This window comes from Elgaria multicarinata, chromosome 10 (assembly GCF_023053635.1).
Source record: "Elgaria multicarinata webbii isolate HBS135686 ecotype San Diego chromosome 10, rElgMul1.1.pri, whole genome shotgun sequence".
NCBI classification, from domain to species: Eukaryota; Metazoa; Chordata; class Lepidosauria; order Squamata; family Anguidae; genus Elgaria; species Elgaria multicarinata.
Window position 1 is genome coordinate 91,656,056 of NC_086180.1, and position 19,322 is coordinate 91,675,377.

Below are 19,322 nucleotides of genomic sequence, written 5' to 3' on the forward strand. Positions count from 1 at the left end.
ACCTGGATATTTTGTACTTCACAGGCAGTATAGAAATATTTGTAAATAAATATAATTAAAAAGGTCTATCATTACTTATGATAGCTATAGACAATCTTGAGATTCAGATCAACACGGAACCAGCACTACAAGGCTACATAATTAAAGAAGTAATAAACTCAGTATTGTTCCAACTTGATGTACTGCTTATTGTTAAAAATATTCAGTCATTTTTCCTTCTCAGAACAAATAAATTGTGTGAACAAGCAACAGGTTATTATGTCAGGGACCATTACACCTTTTCATTAAACATTTCAGACTATGGGGTGGTACTACAATTTATGGTTTGTGTACTGAAAAGGTTATGAGTGTGTTTTACATTTAGCTTAATGAGTATCCAGTCTTTCTGATGCCCGTTATCTTGAACCTAAGTACCATTATGAACTATTATACTGAACGGTAAATTGTACTTGAGCCACTCATTTACCTTCAACAACTATCATCGTAAGATTTTAATCGACTGGATGCGGTGCAACTTCAGGAAAACAGATACCAATGTCTGAAACAAGTTAACTTGAAAGTCCCCACTGAAATCAGTACAATTTTTCCATGCACTCTGTTTAGGATTAGGGAATAAACTAATTTATACCCAATTTTTGTTTTAGCTGAGTTTCAAATCCAACTTCAAGATTAGTATTTGCATTTGAAAAGAATTACAAAACCATTGTACTACTTTAAGTAATGATTTCCACACGCTGCTCTAAGAATTCTTCACTAATATTTGGTCGGTCAAATTGCTTTAACAGACTGGCCAATGCAGCTACTAATTTCATGAGGACAAAACATGCGCTAAACAGTATTTTTCAGTTCCCCTCTAAACCTGGATATGGCTCTTTATTGGACACTAATAATGCGCTCTGAAGTTCATGCTTAAGACACAGTATGAGAAAAGTTAGTGCAGTTATCCTAGCCACTTCAAATCCATTTATAGTTTAGAGGAACAGCTTACAAAAGTGTCAGCAATTTTTCAAATGACACATTCTAGAATGAACTGGTAGCTGACAAATCAACTTCCCTAGTTTTAGCCACATTACAAAATGAAATTTAACACTGAAATAATTAACATCATTTCAATGACAAAGTTACATCACACAAACCTTAATTTATTTAGGATTTTTGTTTGCTTGTCCAAGTTGCTTTAACCAACAGGCCCCCAGAAAAGAAATGTATTAAAAGGTTAACTGGATTATAGGATTAAAGAACACTACAAAACAGGAGTCAAGCTATTCCCCTACCACAAATGCAATGTCTGAAGAGATTCCGTAGGGCAGCGTTCGGAGTCCACGGCTGCGATAGGTCTCCCTGCCTCCCTGGATTCCCCTTCCTTGGCATAAGGCACAGGCAAGTTGCCAGGCTCTTACCTGGAATGGGATGTAGGTACATCTTCCTATCCCAATAATGACTCCTCTCCCTCCACTCAGCCGAGGAACTTGAACTTTAAAGCTCATGTTACTTAACTGAGCAGAAGTGAGGGGGGGTGGACAGAGAGATGGGAAGCCCACACAGGACTCTTATTCTCTATAGGGGCCTAGCATGTTAAGTGCCGTTATGTACACAAGGGAAAGGGAAAAACTAGGCTCTATTCTCTCTTTACAGATATTGCACTCAAAATAGAACTGCCATAGTTTCACATATTATGGTTTCATATATTATAGATTCAATATATTTATTAAAATTTTAGTTGGAATGTTAATATTGTCATTGCTCTCACACAACGATCACAAGCTTAACCACTTTAAAGGGTGAAATAAATACTGTATTTTTAACTTCTTAAAGTCCATTGTTACGACTTTCTGTGCCTGCACAGTATCAAAAACATGGCGTTCTAGTACCATTTCAATGACTTTACACTAACTTCCCAAGTGTTTCTGATTATGTTATAAAAACTGCCTTTTAAACACAGAACAAGTTAAACAATTCAAGTTAATCTTGCTTTTAAACACAAGTTGCTTGAGTTCAGCTTGCAAGTCTTCATTCCTAGGACCCAGTATTTCCAAGTAGGTACATCAGCATGTCCACCACTTCTCTAAAATAGGCTACTGCACAGTGAGAAGTAGATCAGAAGTGATGCACTTAAATGAAGTTGTTCGTTTACACACACTCTTATTGTAAAACTTACAAATCTTGGAAAAATGGTAGAACATTCAGATGGTTATAAGTCTTAATAATAAGAGTTTTCACACGTTGTAGTAAATCCAATTTCCTAGCACTGCAGACTTCAACATCTAAAATTTGAGAAAAATAATAATTCATAAATGCAGCTAACTTGTCATAAAGGAAATTAAAGGTTTTCATAATTCAAGAGCAACTATGACTTAAGAATCTGTAATATAAAGACCATTTTGCACCACTGAAAACAGCGTGTTCCACTTTATCTTACACTTAATTAATGTTCCAAAAAGGTTGATAATGTTTCATTCAAAAGTTTACCAGGGAACATCTTACAGATTTCCTAGTAAATAGTTAATGACTCGTTTATAGTATCAATCCTTTTCCATTAGGAAGATCAAGTCGTACAGAACATTTAATACATTTAGAAACCATTATATCAAAATCAGGCACAGTTTTAAAATGTAAGATAAAGTATTGATAAACAAAGCTTACAAAGATACGACCTAATAAGATTGCCCCATAACTGCAGATCCACTGCTAAGGAAGAGCTAGAGCTCAGTATGAGGCAGCAGGTGCTTTGCAGGCCAAAGGTCCCATGGATAACACTGGCCTCGCTAGACAGGACAACAAAGGACTCCTGCAGGCCAGAAAGCCAGGAGAGTCACTGCCATGTATGCGAACTGGTTTGTTTTCCTTTTTAGGGGCAGAGCCTTAACTCAGGAGGAAAAGAGCTAGCTTGTTCTGCTGGAAAGCTTAATACAAATTATGGGCTCTTATCACCTTGCATAAGGCAAATTGAATTGATGTGTGCATGGACGATTTGCAAAGGTATAAGGAATCAATGTCTGTATCTCTGGTATTCATCATATTTGTATTGTTATTGCAGGGTTATATCCTTGAAGCTGCAATTTACAAGTCTGTGAGAAACAACTCTGAAGTGTTCCTTGGAAGTGGATTAGAGGAGCATTGGACTGGTTGACTACAAAATTCGCAAGCAAGAATTATTTATTTTCTTTTTGGACTCCAAGGGCACTATCCATGCCTGTCCACATGCTGCAGGGACCCACTGCTAGTGTAATGGGGAGCTAGCAGTTAAAAAGCACAATCAGAAAGAAACATAAATGCTAGTTTCTGGAAAGGGGCAGGTCAGTGGAGCTTGCAGAAGTTACTGCTTTTTCCCCAGGATTGCTTTTTGAACTGCTAGCTTTCTGTTGCATGGGTGGTGGGTTCCACTTGTGCAAGAAATTTAGCAGGAGAGCAGCAACAGTACTGAATACTGCCCAAACGGGCAAATTGTTGCATTGTTTTTAGTCAATCCAATCTATGTGTTTAGCTTTATTCAGTATAAGCTTTATTTATTCCTGCTGAAGAAATTTTGTTTACTTTGAACCTTTGGAACTTTTTATTCCAACTATGCCCCATAGAACCAAAACAGGCAAAGGTTACACAGACCAAGGGAGGGCAGAAGGTAGCTCTGGATCTACTGACACATCTCTGGGTGATTTGTAGAATATCAATAAGGACTTCTGATTGCCAACTGTTTAACAAACAGCAACAAAATGACTATCCTTCACACTAAGTTGTGCTGCAGAAGTGAAGAAAACCTGGAATAACCAGGGACAGATTTTTGTGCAGAAGGATACTGAGCTCTGCTTATCCTTTAATCCTAAATTAGGTCTTTTGCACCAGGCTCCAGTTGGTGGATCTCTAGGTTCTAGTGAGAAACAACGTCGATCCTGCAAGCCTGAAGTCTGCCCATTCTCAACACAGACTGAGATAAATGTGGTTTAATGGTTACAGTGTTGGATTGGGACTTGGGAGATCTAAGCCTAATCTACACTAAGCAGGATATTGCACTATGAAAGTGGTACGAAAGCAGTATATAAAAGGCAGGAGCCACACCAAGCAGGACGTAGCACTATGAAAGCGGCAAACGGTATGTGTCAATGGGCCCCAACAGTTGTCAGTGCACCTCAATACTGCTATAAAGTGTGGCTCCTGTTGAGTTATGGCTTTTATAAGCTGTTTAGTTATTGCACAGACTGGGCTTTCTGGCACATAACCTTTTGTGTTACGTTTCTGTTTGGGCCCTTACAGAAACTAGCAGAGATTACAGCGGTTCTCAGCCAAGTCAGCAAAGACATAAATTTGTATAGTTTAAAATAAACCTTTTTACTGGCAAATAAATATATAATTTAGTTATGGCAATACAGACACAAATACTTACAAACGGTCGGTCAATACAGCTCACATGAGGGACATGGAAGTTATGCCTTCTATTTGCACATGAAAATACATTTACTTTTATAGACAACCTGTACAATGATGCAACTCCTTGCAACCCTTAATTGAAGACAATCAGTTAGACAATTATTCAATTATGACACTCAATGTCCAGGTGTAGAGTTGACCTTTAAGTTTCTGCTGAGTCTTCTGTTCCTCCAGATCCTCAGCAATTAACAAATCAATGGAAAACATAACCAGGATCCATTCCAGGATCCAACAGCTCCTGCCTTTTATATACTGCTTTCGTACCACTTTCATAATGCAATCTCTTGCTTGGTGTAGATTAGGCCCTAGACATTAGTACCCTCCCAGACATGAAGCTCACCGGGTGACTTTGGGCCAGTCACTGATTCTCAGTCTAACATACCTGACAGTTGGCTGTTGTGAAGATAAAATGGAAAGGAGGAGAATCATGTATACTGCCTTGGCCCCCTTGGAGGAAAAGGTGCAATATAAATGTAACATATAAATAAATAAAAATGGATCCATGGTCTGACCTGCAAGCACCAACCAAATCAGGTGCCTCCTTCCCACCCTGCTTGCACTCCAATTTGGGCACGAGCAAGATGGGAAGGGAATCCGCTGGCGCAGGCAGGACTAGCTCCTACAAGCACCAGCCAAGTTGAGTGCCTCCTTCCAGTGCCGCTTGCATCCCAAGTGGTGCAAGAAGGGGATTCAGTTGGTGTTGCAGGACCAGCTCCTATAAGCAGTGGTCGAGTTGGCTACAGGCCTCCCCCAGAACAAACCCTGTGATATCTCCAATCTCCGATCAGCAATAACAAAGCAATCCCTTTCTCTTTAGACAATTTTGTTTTATTCATACAAAGTTAGAATTTGGCAGTATACTACTTAATGGGCCCTTTGTTAATTCAACTGCTTTGCTTAAAACTAGGCTAATTTCTTAATTGCCCCAAATCTACTGCCTTAATACTCTCCGTTGCTCTTTATGTCACTGCAGCTGACAGACTAGCCCTGCAGGAATTAAGTGGAATCTTCTTTCATTCCACAACAGCTTCTCTACTGAATCTATGTTAAGAGTGCAAATGCTTTTGAAAACAAAGAGATGATATAATTCAAAACAGAATTATGCACAGTAGGCTGATATACAAATGATGTCCTTATCTGGACAAAGATACCCTAACTACAGTTATCCATGCTCTAGTAACCTCTGTTCTGGATTATTGCAATGTGTTATATGAGGGGCTGCCTTTGAAAACAGCTTGGAATCTTCAGCTGGTCCAAAAGAAGGCAGTGAAATTGGTAACGGGGATTGGACAATGTGATCATATTATGCCAGTATTTTCCAGCTGCACTGGCTGCCAGTCCATTTCTGGGCCTGATTCAAAGTGCTGGTATTAACATTCAAAGCCCTTAGTGGTTTGGGGCCAGATTATTTGAAGGAACGCCTCCTCCCATACCTGCCCTCAGACCATCTCCAGTGGTCCTTCCCTAGGAGCCCTGCCAAAGGAGGTGAGGTGGGTGGCTACTAAGAAGAGGGCCTTTTTCTCTTGTGGACCCCAGTTGTGTAATGAGCTTCTCAAGCATGCTCTTTCTGGCACCAGGTGAAGACCTTCTTATTTTCCCAGGCATTTTTAGTCTTTCAGTTTCTGTTTTAAATCTATTACTGAATTTTAAATCTCTTCATTGCTGCTAGGTTTTATTTTGGTTTTTATTTTTTTAACGTTTATATCATATCATGTTATATTTTATGGTTTTAGAATTGTTGTGAACCACCTAGAAAGCTTCGGATATTGGGCCGTATAGAAATGAAATACATAAACAAATAGGTGTCTTACCATAAAAGATTTAGCCCAGGAGTGACACAAGCATCACAATACCCATGAACTGAATGAAGAGCACCAGAGGCGTGAGGAAAGACCATATAGGCCATAAGGAAATGTTAAAACTGGAAACAAGAAAAATATACACACATGAGTTTTAATTTATTGTCAGTAGTTAGAAGTATAGTATATACTTACCCTTAAAGGGACTGTTGTTGGGGGTGAGCGGGAGGAACTAAAATATTAGTCCAATTGTCACTGAAAAGATGCAGCTCAGGTGGGCAACTTGTAGTCCTCCACTGTTTTGGTCTACAACTCCCATCAACCCTCACCATTTGCTATGCTAATTAGGGCTTATGGGCGGTATAGACCAAAACTATTGGAAGACCACAAGTCGTCCACCCCTGAGTACAATATTCTACAAAATTTACTGAGCGCATTTAGATAGAGAGAAAAAAGATAGTTTGAGTAAGTCAAATCCTGGTTTACAGCCCAAAACAAGACATGTTTCATAATATAATAGAACTGAAAGGCCATCAGAATATTCCTTTTCTGAAAGCCTCCAAGGTTTAAGAATCTGTTTTAACTTGGGCAAGCCTGTCTGTGCCCATGCTGAGCAGAGCAATGAGGACATTCAAGATGGTTAAATGAGAAAAAGGGCCCTTTTCAGTGTCCAGGATAGAAGCAAAGTACAAAAAAACCCAAAAAACAGATCAGCGCTGAGAAGTCTTCCACTGTAGTCCCCTGCTTCATGAGAGCCAGTAGGGTTGATTGGGAAGGGAGGACAAAGATTTTCTCCAGCCACAATGGCGCACATAATGGGAAAAGATAGTTACTGGCTCAGACACAGCTACCAGGTTGTACAAAACACTCTTTTCTGTGGTCTTCATTCTCAGTTTTAACCCTAGTATGCTGGGATAGTACTATCTTTGAAGGGCACAGGAAGGGATTTTCCTTGCATCCCTAATTAACTGCTGTATATTGGGCTTTCCACCTTCTTTGCAGAAATGGAGAGGGGGAGTTTTATGTGGCATGTGTTGGTTGGTTTGCTGTCACCATTTGCTGTCACTGCTTCCTAGCAAATGGAGACTCCACATGGGTGAACAGCACACTTTGAAAGAAGCCTCCTTAAGAGGAACATGGGGATGTGCACCTTTGAACACTCCCAATTTAAGAAGGAACCTTCAGGAACTGAGTGATTAGGGTCATGGCTGATAGCATTCTGCATCACCTCTTTCCAACAGGGTAGTTAAACCACTTTAACTATTTTGAACAGATCTTTTAAATTATATTTTTGACTTTTTAATCTCTTAAAACTGAATAGGCATTTATTAAAGACAAAATGTTAAGACAGAATTTTGGACATTGCCAATAACTCCCACTTGGCTGCTATTGTTTGTAGGAGTGGCTTCAGTAACCACGAACTCATTAGCAGGAAAAGGCTTAGCATTGTGTCTAATGCCATCTCCTGGATGTTCCCAAGCAAGCCAGGAGCTGTAAGCCAATTTCAACTCTCTGGTTAGTTAGGGGAGCAACAAAATAGTTGTCCTAGTTTGGATGGAACACCAAGCTTCTTACTCCTTGTGAGTTCCTGGTTAATAAAGCCACTCACACTGACAGAAGAAGCTAAGTGGGAATGACTGGACAGAATGAACTGGCATAAACAAAATGCCAGTTCATAAACAAAACCAAAAACAAACCAGGGTTCTCCTGGCCTACCATTTTGTATGAATTTAGTTAAAGCTGCTTTGGAGAAACTCACTTTGAATTTGCCAGGGGAAAATCTCTTTGAATTCAAGTATTATTAACATAGCACAATCACTCATATAATGCATTAATATTATAGGCTTGATATAAGCACAATAGGTCATTATTATTATGGCCCAAAGGCTGGCAATTCATCACAGGCACTGGAATGCATCCCCTGGATCTAGGAAATTCTATTCCATCCCCTTTATCACTAGTGCTGTAATCCTATACCCACTCACCTGGGAGTAAGCCCCTTACTCAACTGGATGTTCTTCTGAGGAAACATGTATAAGATTGTGCTACTAGAGAATGATGTGCTGTGCCCGAGGATGTGGACAAGGTGCTTGGCCAAGTCCGGTCGACCAGCTGTGTGCTTGCCCCTTGCCCCTCGTGGCTCATTACATCAAATAAGGAGGGGATCGCCGGCTGGGTCCAGGAGGTTGTAAATGCCTCCTTGAGAGAGGGAGTGGTGCCGGCCTCTTTAAAAGAGGCGGTAATTAGACCACTCCTGAAGATGCCTAATCTGGACCCGGAGGATGTTAACAACTACAGGCCGGTGGCTAATATCCCTTTCCTGGGCAAGGTGCTTGAGCGGGTGGTTGCAGGACAACTCCAGGCACTCTTGAATGAAACGGATTATCTAGATCCATTCAAATCGGGTTTCAGGCCTGGTTTTGGAACGGAAACTGCCTTGGTCGCCCTGTGGGATGACCTCTGTCGGGAGAGAGATGGGGGAGTGCAACCCTGTTGGTTCTCCTAGACCTCTCAGCGGCCTTCGATACCATCGACCATGGTATCCTTCTGGATAGGTTGTCTGAGCTGGGAGTTGGAGATACTGCGTTGCAGTGGTTCCGCTCCTACTTGGATGGCCGATTCCAGAAGGTGGTGCTGGGAGATTATTGCTCTGTGCCGTGGCTCCTAAGCCATGGGGTTCCACAGGGCTCTATTTTATCCCCTATGCTGTTTAACATATACATGAAGCCGCTGGGGGAGGTTATCCGGAGATGTGGACTGAAGTGTCATCAATATGCGGATGATACCCAGCTCTACCTTTCCTTTTCATCAAACCCAGGTGAGGCAGTGACTGTTCTGAACCAGTGCCTGGGCACGGTAATGGACTGGATGAGGGCTAACAAACTGAGACTCAATCCAGACAAGACGGAGGTACTGTTAGCGGGTGGTTCATTTGTCCGGCGAGGTGATCTTTGCCCAGTCCTGGACGGGGTTGCACTCTCCCTAAAGGATCGGGTCCGTAGTTTGGGGGGTGCTCTTCGATCCAGAACTGTCACTTGAGGCACAGGTGAACTCAGTGGCAAAGAGCACCTTTTATCAGCTTAGGCTGATATACCAACTGCGCCCTTATCTGGACAGTGATAGCCTAGCTACAGTTATCCATGCTCTGATAACCTCTCGTTTGGATTACTGCAATGCATTATATGTGGGGCTGCCTTTGAAAACGGTCTGGAAGCTTCAGCTGGTACAAAATAGGGCAGCCCGTTTACTAACAGGGACTGGCCGACGAGATCACATTACGCCAGTCCTTTTACAACTTCATTGGCTGCCAGTCCAGGTCCGGGCCCGATTCAAAGTGCTGGTATTGACATTTAAAGCCCTAAACGGTTTGGGGCCTGGTTATCTGAAGGAACGCCTCCTCCCATATGTACCTACCCGGACCTTAAGATCATCTACAGGAGCCCTTCTCCGTGAGCCCGCCAAAGGAAGTGAGGCAGGTGGCTACTAGGAGGAGGGCTTTCTCCGCTGTGGCACCCCGGTTGTGGAATGAGCTCCCCAGAGAGGTCCGCCTGGCGCCTACACTGTACTCCTTTCGTCGCCAGCTGAAGACCTTTTTATTCACTCAGTATTTTAACACTTAATTTTAACTTAAATTTAAATTATACTGTTTTAACTCTGTATTTTAACCTTATATCAATTTTGCTGCGTGGTTTTATCCTGGTTGTGCTTTTTATACTGTATTTTGTATTTGTGTTTTTAACCTGTTGGTTGTTTTATGATGGTTTTAATTTTTGTGAACCGCCCAGAGAGCTTCGGCTATTGGGCGGTATAAAAATGTAATAAATAAATAAATAAATCAGTAATTTTGTATACTCTTATTTTTGTGCTCCTAAACTGAGCCCTGCAATTTATGCAGTTCACAAATTATGAGTATTTACTTTACAAACAAGGAGTTGTTTGGTTATATGAGCAGATGTCAGTTTAGGCAACCAGTCTCTGTCTTCTCTTCCTCCCCGCTGCAATCGTGTACACCCAAAAGATCCTCCCAGACTCCTGAACTTTGGGAGTAAAGCCATATAGGGATGCAGTGTGAGGAGGGGGGAATCGCCCACAACCAGGTGGAGGGATCTTGCTTCAGTGGAAGCACTGGGGTTAGGAAAAGAGGTGAAGCCACAACCCTTAAGATGGAAACTTAGGAATTTCCCCTTCATCTTACAAAAATGAACTGCTCTGCACAGTAGCTAGCAGCCTAAAGTTCTGGGCCTTTCATTTTCTCTAGACAAGAGCCAAGACATGCAGAGTTGGATCCCAACTCAGCTGTGTTTTAGTCCCCTTGAAAGCAATGGGTCTTCTTAGAATAACTAACTTGTCCCATTGAAATCAATGGGTCTAAATCATGACTAACACAATCTGGATCCAACCCATGGGCTCCAGTGAGCTGAAGTTGTAGGTTGGTAGCTATTTTGTACAGCTGAAGTTTAAATATATGTATTCAAAGTGCATCATCGTAGACAATGTAAATACATTGTTACTTGTAAATTAAAATGTTTTACAAATAAACCAGATAGCATGCATAATTATTCAGGAAATATGTGAAGTAACAATAAACATTTGACTTATCAATGCTTTAAAATTGCCCCTCTTTTTTTTTTTGAGTGATTTAAAATCCATCAAACCTGCTTCCTCGTGGCATAACAAAGACAGTTAGGACAGGCATAAATCTTTATCACACCCAATTGCTGCCCATTTCTCCCTCCGACTGATATCTCATTACAGATGAGCTGGCATGTTTTCAAAACAACAAAACAACCCTACGTGTAGCTCATAAATACGAGGCTCCCCTCACTACTCACCCTACACATTGAGTTAACCGATACTTTAGATAGTAATGCTGCATGCAACAACATAGACTCAACCTTTACTAAAGAAATGACCCCACTGAACATCGAATCACTTAAGTTGTTGGAAGCAATGTAAATCTCAAAAACTAGCATAACTCACTGAGTGGCAACAAACTTACCAAACAGCTGCAGCAATGAAACTAGCAGTTGTGGCAGGTATCAGTGCGGGGTAGCAAGCATCATAGTCCTCGATTCCATGATACCACTCAAGATAGATTATGCAATAGAAGGCAACAGACAAACTGACAGCCAATAAACAACAGCCAAGCACAAACCACCCACTGCAAGAGAGAAAAGAAATAGTGCTTTAAATAAATCCAAAATGCTATGATTTTCATATTGACAAAGGTTCATTATATTGGCTCAATTAAGTCAATCCTCCAAGCTAGGACTGCTCTTGTATAGTCACAGAAAGCCACCTACCTTCTCTGTCTTCTGCCATTGCAGCCAAGATTTTGTGATGGCTCAGGTTCTAACTGGTTCCCTATTAAGGAGAGGTCCTCGCTTCACATGTGTGGCATTCTTAGACACAGGTGTGTAATCAACAGGGTTGGGAGCTTGCTGAAAGTTGTAGTATGATAGGAGAGGAAGCAGAAAGAACAAGAAATGGGAAGGAAGGAGAACTGCCTATGCTTAGGCAGAGGACAGCAGTTGTAAAGGTTTTAGTTCTATGAATAAACATAGTTGCATTTAATCTGTACTTCAGTTGCCCGACTCAACAACACTCGTCTATGAAATTCCTTAACACAACAACACACCTATGTTCTTGTGAAACCATTTTTCTATTATGCAAAGTAGTTCTAACAATAAGGCTTCAAGGTTTGCCCCAGCTGCACTTGCAGTACAGCATGTAGTCTTGGTTTTATTTTTAACTCTTCACTTTCTTTTTCCTCCCATATTGAGGCTGTAGCTAAGTCTTGTTGTTTCTTCTTGTATAACATCTCTAGAATTCACCCATTCTTATCAGTCTCTTCCGCCAAGACTCTCATTCACGCCTTGGTTATTTCCCGCTTGGACTATTGTAATCTCCTGTTGACTGGTCTTCCTTCTTCTCATCTTTCCCCATTGGTTTCCATTCATCATTCTGCGGCTAAGATTATTTTTCTGGCTCGTCGTTTTGATCACGTCACCCTGCTTCTAAAATCCCTTCACTGGCTCCCTATCTCCTACAGAATTCAATACAAGCTTCTCCTTTTGACTTTTAAAGCTTGTCATGGTCTGGCTCCTCCCTATCTCTTGTCTCTTATTTCACCTTACTGTCCTGCTCACACCCTTCGCTCTCATAACACTATGTCTCTTCCTCGCCCAAGGGTTTCTACTTCTCTTGCTCATCTTCGCCCGTTTTTGCTCGCTGCTCCCTATGCCTGGAATTCTCTTCCAACGCATCTGCGAACCACAACGTCGATCTCAGTTTTTAAATCTTACTTGAAAACGTTTCTTTTCTCAAAAGCTTATAATCCGTAGTGTGACGATACTAGTTTTTTATTATTTGTTTTATTGTCCCCCATGCTGGTTGGCCTTTCCCCTCCCTGTTTGTTTGTTACTGTGATTTTAGAATGTAAGCCATAGGGCAGGGTGTTTTGTATTCTGTTTTATTTTGTTCTGTACAGCACCATGAAAATTGATGGCGCTAAATAAATAAATAAATAATTCTGCAACATGAAGACCTCCATATAATGACAAAGCCAGAGAATGAAAGGTGGTAAATCTCTTCCCAGCAAAAGTCATAGTTTCTGCCAAACATTATACAACAGGAAGCTTGAAAAACTAGTGTGTAACTAGTGAGCTGTGTAGAAGTCCATTCTAAGGACATTTAAGGAACCTCCCATCCTCATCCCCCCGCCTCTTGCCCAAGAGGCAGGTGGGCCGGGGGGGGGGGGGCAAAACAAGCACTAGTGGCCAACAGTAGCACCTAGTGCTTGTTTCCGAGGGCAAACAATGGCTCAGCTTTCCATTCAGATAGTGCTACAGTTGGCACCCATGACCTCCTGTTTTCCCCACCTCTGGAACTGTTACAAGGAAGGACAGTTGTTCCTGTAGAGCAAGAATTAAGTGCTTTTGTCAGTCTCTACTTTCCCCATGTACCCTGCATCATACTGAATTAAGTGCAGAAGTGCTACATTTGCACATAAACTATAAGCCAGGTTGCTCTAAGTCATGAGGGGAGCCTATGGCCATAGAGCAGCCTCCCCTTTTTAGAACGCTCCTCCCCCATGGGTGAGCAGCGGAGAGTCTGGCTGCAAAGGCAGGGGTGGGGCCAGAAGGGATGGCCCTGCCCTCTCCTTTAAACGATGTTGATTATGTAAGGGGGAGCTGTTGTTTCAAAGCACAAAATAATGAATTTATTAAGAAGAAAATACTGTATTTGCCATTTTGTATGGCTTTGTTTACTTCCCTCCAATTGCTTGTCAGCCTAAGAGCATCTAAACTTACTGTACTAGATTCTCCTTCCCAAACCTAACAACTGCTATCCAGAACAAATAGCTTCCCTGCACCACAAAAAATAGTCTTCACATTTTTACTCTCCCAGTCACCCTGTGGACTGACAATTCAAATATTATTTCAGTATAAATGGTTTGAGGATTGCATCTATAGGTTCTATTGTCAGATCACCAGATGTTGGATATTTATACTTACAAAGGCCTTTGAATATTTTAAAATATTATCAGTAATATTGATATACAATTATACCTGTTATAAAATGTAAAGTTTACACATATTTTGTTCAAGTGAAGTTCACATATGTTGTACTTATAAAGAAAAACTCCTTACCTTTCTTTTTGAATAAGCTCATTAATAGTTTTAAAAAATTCTACATAGTACGTAGTAGCTATTGATGCCAATATCCAGAATGCAGAATGAATGTTAAGTCTGGGAAGAGGTTTCTCTTTCTTCTCTATGCTTGTAGCTTCAGCTGTAAATAAACCCTGTATTACATGGAGCATAAAGTTATACAAGTAACACAAAGACTTCAGCTTTCTAATTCGTTCTGCGCTACATGCCTTCCAACTTTCCACTCATCTTAACCACGGGCATTATTGAGAGTGGCATTTCCATCTTTTGGTCATATTGAATTTGTGTGTGTGCATGGCAGGCTGTGCACTCAGTGGAACAGTCAGCATAGCTTGGGGACAGAAGTGGTAGTAGATACTGGGTTTCTCCAGGCAGAGAGATCTGCTTGCAGGAAGGAAAGGGCAAAAAGGGAAGACTGAGAAATTCATTCCATCCATTTTCCCACCTCTTCCAAACACCAGTTTATCACACATATCAAAATGTATTTTTGACAAGAAATTTTACTCATTTCCTGAAATGCAGCAAAAAGCAAAACACTACTATATGGCAAGGGTAAATCAACAACTCCCCACATGTTTTCAGGGTACAAATCTATTTTCCCAGCTATTTTAGTCTATTCTAGGACTCATTTATTGCCTGATTCTTAAAAGTCATATTAAAGGCTAAGGACAGTGTTCCAATCACTATGTATACCCAATCAGTGATGTGTGGATATTAAGCACGTTGGTGGCTAACAGGCCACACTGAGAGATTTCTTCAAACAACACACACACAAAAACCCTCTAAGAAACGTTCTGTCTGAATGGTGGGAACTGATTTAACATAAAAACTGATTAGCTAAAAGAAATTGGAACTTGTTATGTTTGAGAACGCAAACATTTTACATAAAGCTAAGGGCATAAAGCTAAAGCAAATGGCAGAAGAACAGTATTTCAGAGACTGATTTACTCCAATGCACCTATTAATATCAGACATAAGAAAACAGTTCACACAGTGGGTCACTTGGTTTTCTAACCAGAATGATTCTTTACTAATGATGAATATTTCATATGAATGAACTCAATCCATAATTGTACATGCTACTTAAGTTTTTAAGTGGCGTGCCAAACTGAGGATTCTACTCATGGCAAACAATTTGCATCAGAAGTGTGGTGCACACTGGCCAAGAATATTATTATTTCTCTTTTCATGCTCATGGTGGCTTTTCTAGATGAATATGACGGGCTTTGCCAAGGCATGCTGCCTTTTACTAATTCAGAAATTTCCTGACTAATGAATGCTTCCTGGATGTTGGTGTGGATGCATTTTGGTAGGCCTAATTTCTGAAGGTTTTTGTAAAATCTTTTGATATGATGGCATTGACTGATGTGACTAACAGAATAATTGTAACTTTTTCCTGTTCTCAAAGTTCTTTAAATACCATAGCCAGTGGTGTTTTATTATTATCATCATCATCACCAGCACCTATTGCATTTATATCACACATTTTTTCCTCCAAAGAACCCAAGGCGGTGTCCTCTTCTCCATTTTATCCTCACAACAACAATCCTGTGAGGTAGGCTAGGCCAAGAGTCTGTGACTGGCCCAAAGTCACCCAGTGAGCTTCCATGGCTGAGTGTTGACTAGAACCCGGATCTCCTGACTCTCAGTCCAACACTCTAACCAGCCACATGATCATCCAGCCAAAAGCAGGGTGACTATATGAATAAGGCTTTAACTTCAAAAATTCCAAATCATGTAAACCGCATTAATTCTATTTTACATTATTTCCCTATTCCTTGTACTTAACGATTAATGAATTTTACACTTCTCCTGTGGAATTCTAAGGATCTTATATTCTATGACAAAATTGACAAACATGGATGTATTTGTTATTATAGTTAGAAATATTAGTTTTCAAAACAAAAGAAAGAAAATGCAAACCTTAACAATACATTCGCTCTTAGAACAGCACACTACAAAAATAAGTGTGGTTAAGGCACGGTTCTGCTGTTTGAAGTGTAAATATAAATTTGAATGATCAGCTTGTACACTATCAGTGCAGTTCTGAGCGGCATTTAGGGCAGACAGAAGGAATAATATATTTGCATGTGCCACATGTTTAAGAATTCAGTCACCATAGTATAGTCATTGTGTTCAGTACTATACATAGCAATTTCTAAAATTGGTTCATTATCATTATTATTGCACTTCAGTAAGCAAGGAGTTTTCTTGCTTTTTTCCTTGGTTATGGCTCTTCAGAAAGTATGTTACACTAAGGAGGAGAGTCTATCAATGGCTATGAACCATGATAATTAAATGAAACTCCATGTGAAAAGGTAGCATACCTCTAAATATCAGGTCGTAGGAACAAACAGGAGACGGCTATTTTATGAGCAGTGATGTGGGCTTTCAAAAATAAAATCTGAATTGGGATACAAATGAGAACAAATAAATATTCTAAAGGGTAACACTAGAATCCTATTCACATTTATTTGGGAGAAAGTCCCAATTAGACTTACTTCTGAGTACACATGCTCAGGATTAGGCTGTACAAATGCAACACTTTAAGGTAAGAAGTCAAATCTCACTTCAGCAACAAACTTGTTATTAGCCTTACGGAACTCACCAATAGGACAATAATAATGTTAGCCTACCTTATAGGCCTAATGTATAGTTTGTTGAGATGATGATAAAACTTTAAACATTTGAAATGTGCTATATAAATAGTGACCATTGTTAACAACAACAACAGATTCTGCTGTGTTAAAACCAAGGTGGTACAGTCTCTGGAGTACTGTGCGGTAGATACTAAATGATAAACCCCACACTCCGCTCCTCTCCTGCCTGAAGTTGGGGAGGAGGCAGACACATCCCCCTCAGTAGCACTGGGCTTTGGAGGGTTCCAAAGCACATCACAACCACAAGGAAGAGAAACTTCAGAAGCAGCTGGTTGTTTGCGCAGCGAGTGGCAGCAGTGCTCCAGGAACACTCTCCACTGCTCACCGCACAAATGAGTGCCAGGCTTTCCTCCAGCTCTGAATGAGAGGGCAGTGAATGGCAATGGCGCTTCCAAGTGCACCTCCACTACCCTCGTCAGTGCTAGCTTGGCTGCGTGCTCCAAAGTGCACCTCTACCACTCACCACGCAAACAAGCCCCCAACCCCACCCCGTCTCTCCCTTTGGCTCTGGAGAGGAAGCCTGGCGCTGGGCCATGGCTGGTGGAGGTGGAGGCGCAACCTCCCCGCACAGTTTCCCACCTGGCTGGAGCTGGGCGGTGCAGCGCGGAGGTCCTCTTCCAGCGCCCGCCACGGAAACAACCACGAACCTTTTCCCTCCAGAGCCAAAAACAGGCCGGGATTCGCTTGGGCCGCAGAAGCACCGAAAGGAGCCCTTTGCTCCCCTTCCCGAAGTACAAATTTGCCGCCGGAAACGGAAGGGTGGGCAGAGACCCCGGAGTGGCCGGGCGTTATTTTTATTGTTGCATTTATAACCCACCTTTTTTTCCTGCAAGGAGCCCTAGGAGGCGTACATAATCCCCCTCCTTCTTTTCACTTTATCCTCACAAAAACAACAACTCTGTGAGGTGGGTTGGGCTGAGAGTCTGTGACTGGCCCACAGTCACCCAGTGGGTTTCCATGGCTGAGTGGGGGCGAGAACCCGGATCTCCCGACTCCCAGTCCGACACTCTAGCCGCTACACCACTTCGTCCTTGCAGGAAAACGGACCCTTTCGACATTGCCTGGGTTTGGGGTTCCCCCTCCTCCTCCTCCTCCTCCTCCTCCCGGGCCTTCACGTCTCTACCGTGGATCTGGGAGTAAAAACAACCCTCGTTCCCCACGCCTACAGCTTTCCTTCCTCGGCTGTAGGCGTGGCGGGGCCCGCGCGGAGAGAGGCGAAGTCCCGGCGGCCAGGAATCCTGACTCGGCTGCCGAGGGGCGGCAGGGTGAGTCCGCAGGCCCGTCGCCGCTGCCCTCGAGCAGCACAGGGAGGGCGGCGGGACCCGCGGCGAGGGCACCTACCAGGCGTCTCCGGAGAGGGCACCCGCGGCCGCCCTGGCGCCCCGCGAGGCTCCGAGTCCTGGCCGGTGAAAGGCCGCCTCAGGCGCAGCGGCGGCAGCCGCAGCGACGCCTCCGCCGCCTCCTCTTCCTCCGCCATCTTGGACGACACAAGTCCAGGCAGCGGCGGAAGTAACGTGAGCCAAACAGGAAGCGGAGGCGGTTGGGGCCCTCTGCTCTCTCCGCCGGGGATGCTCTTGGCCCAGGCGGCTCCTCTGCCGGGAAAGTGACGCCGCTTTCCGCAGGGCTGGCTGAGATTGGCGCCTTAAAGACATCCCCCCCCCCCAAATGGTCCGTTGGTAAGACGTTTTAATCACTTCTCATAAGTAGAGTTACCGCCACAAACCTCAAATTTAGTTTCTAAAAAATCAATGGATGAGCAGATATGCTTTAAGCTTGGCATGGCTAAAGCCCTACTTAGAGGCTATCATGGTATCAAGTTTCATCTCTACCTTTAAAAATGATGGTTTTTAAAATAATTTTAAAACCTCAATTTTTAAAAAAAAACAACAACCTAAAAATCAACAAATGAACGGATCTGATTCAAATTTGCCTTGGCTAAAGCCTTACCTAAGAGCTATCATGGTTAGTTTTACCCTACCCTGTGCCTGTTTACCCTACCCTGTGCCTGTTGCATTCTCTTCCCCTCCTTAGTGTTTTACCATGATTTAATTAGAATGTAAGCCTAAGCGGCAGGGTCTTGCTATTTACTGTTTTACTCTGTACAGCACCATGTACATTGATGGTGCTATATAAATAAATAATAATAATAATAGCTTTAAAAATGACGGAGCTGTTAGCGCTTTTGTTAATTACCTTTAAAGTAGAGCTGCTAGGATAGGAAAAATCTGGATTTTTCTTCAAATTTCATAATTCCCCCTGTGGCGATACCCACCTTTCTGTCCCTTAGGTATGTATGTCTGATGTATTTGTTTGCGAATTTTAGTTTTAAGAGGGAAAAGGGAGGAAAGAAGCATAATTCTGTGAATCCATTGTATGAGATTTAGATATGTAAATCTGATTGTATGACATTACAAGAAAAACTGAATTGGATGGATATGTAAATAGTAATTAAGAAATTAATGGGCATTTTTGGCATGAAGAGGGCAAAAGAAAAAATATATCTTAACCTAGAAGAGGTAGAATTTTAAGTGACTTGGGATTGTTGTTTTAAGTATAAAAATAAGCAGGTTTGATCCAAATTGAAATACCAAAGATCTATTAAATTTCAGTAAATTTTACTTTGTGTTCTGTCACCACAAACCACGTGTCAGCTCGGATTTATTACCTGCTATATTACACAGTGCAAAAACATCTAACAATACACCTGCAGTTCAGTACCTCAACAATAGAATCCATTTTCCAAAACCCTTTACTTTGTTCCCTCACAT

General features: G+C 41.9%; 1 protein-coding gene across 1 annotated transcript; it reads right to left on the reverse strand.

Annotated features, from left to right (window-relative positions):
• Positions 1-164: 164 nt before the first annotated feature.
• Positions 165-18,040, reverse strand: TMEM128 (transmembrane protein 128). Its single transcript, XM_063135640.1, has 5 exons — positions 17,896-18,040; positions 13,874-14,015; positions 11,221-11,382; positions 6,234-6,343; positions 165-2,264 (listed from the first exon to the last, which is right to left on the reverse strand). The coding sequence occupies exons 1-4, from the start codon at positions 18,029-18,031 to the stop codon at positions 6,244-6,246; spliced, it is 540 nt and encodes a 179-aa protein (XP_062991710.1). The 5' UTR covers positions 18,032-18,040; the 3' UTR covers positions 165-2,264; positions 6,234-6,243.
• Positions 18,041-19,322: the final 1,282 nt, after the last annotated feature.

Excerpts from the sequence above, each read along its gene's own strand:
- TMEM128 (XM_063135640.1), bottom strand. The coding sequence starts at position 18,031 with ATGGCGGAGGAAGAGGAGGCGGCGGAGGCGTCGCTGCGGCTGCCGCCG. Across the intron at positions 14,016-17,895 it reads GCCCTCTCCGGAGACGCCTG|CTGAAGCTACAAGCATAGAG; the intron begins GTAGGTGCCCTC and ends GTTTATTTACAG. Across the intron at positions 11,383-13,873 it reads GAGCTTATTCAAAAAGAAAG|TGGGTGGTTTGTGCTTGGCT; the intron begins GTAAGGAGTTTT and ends TCTCTCTTGCAG.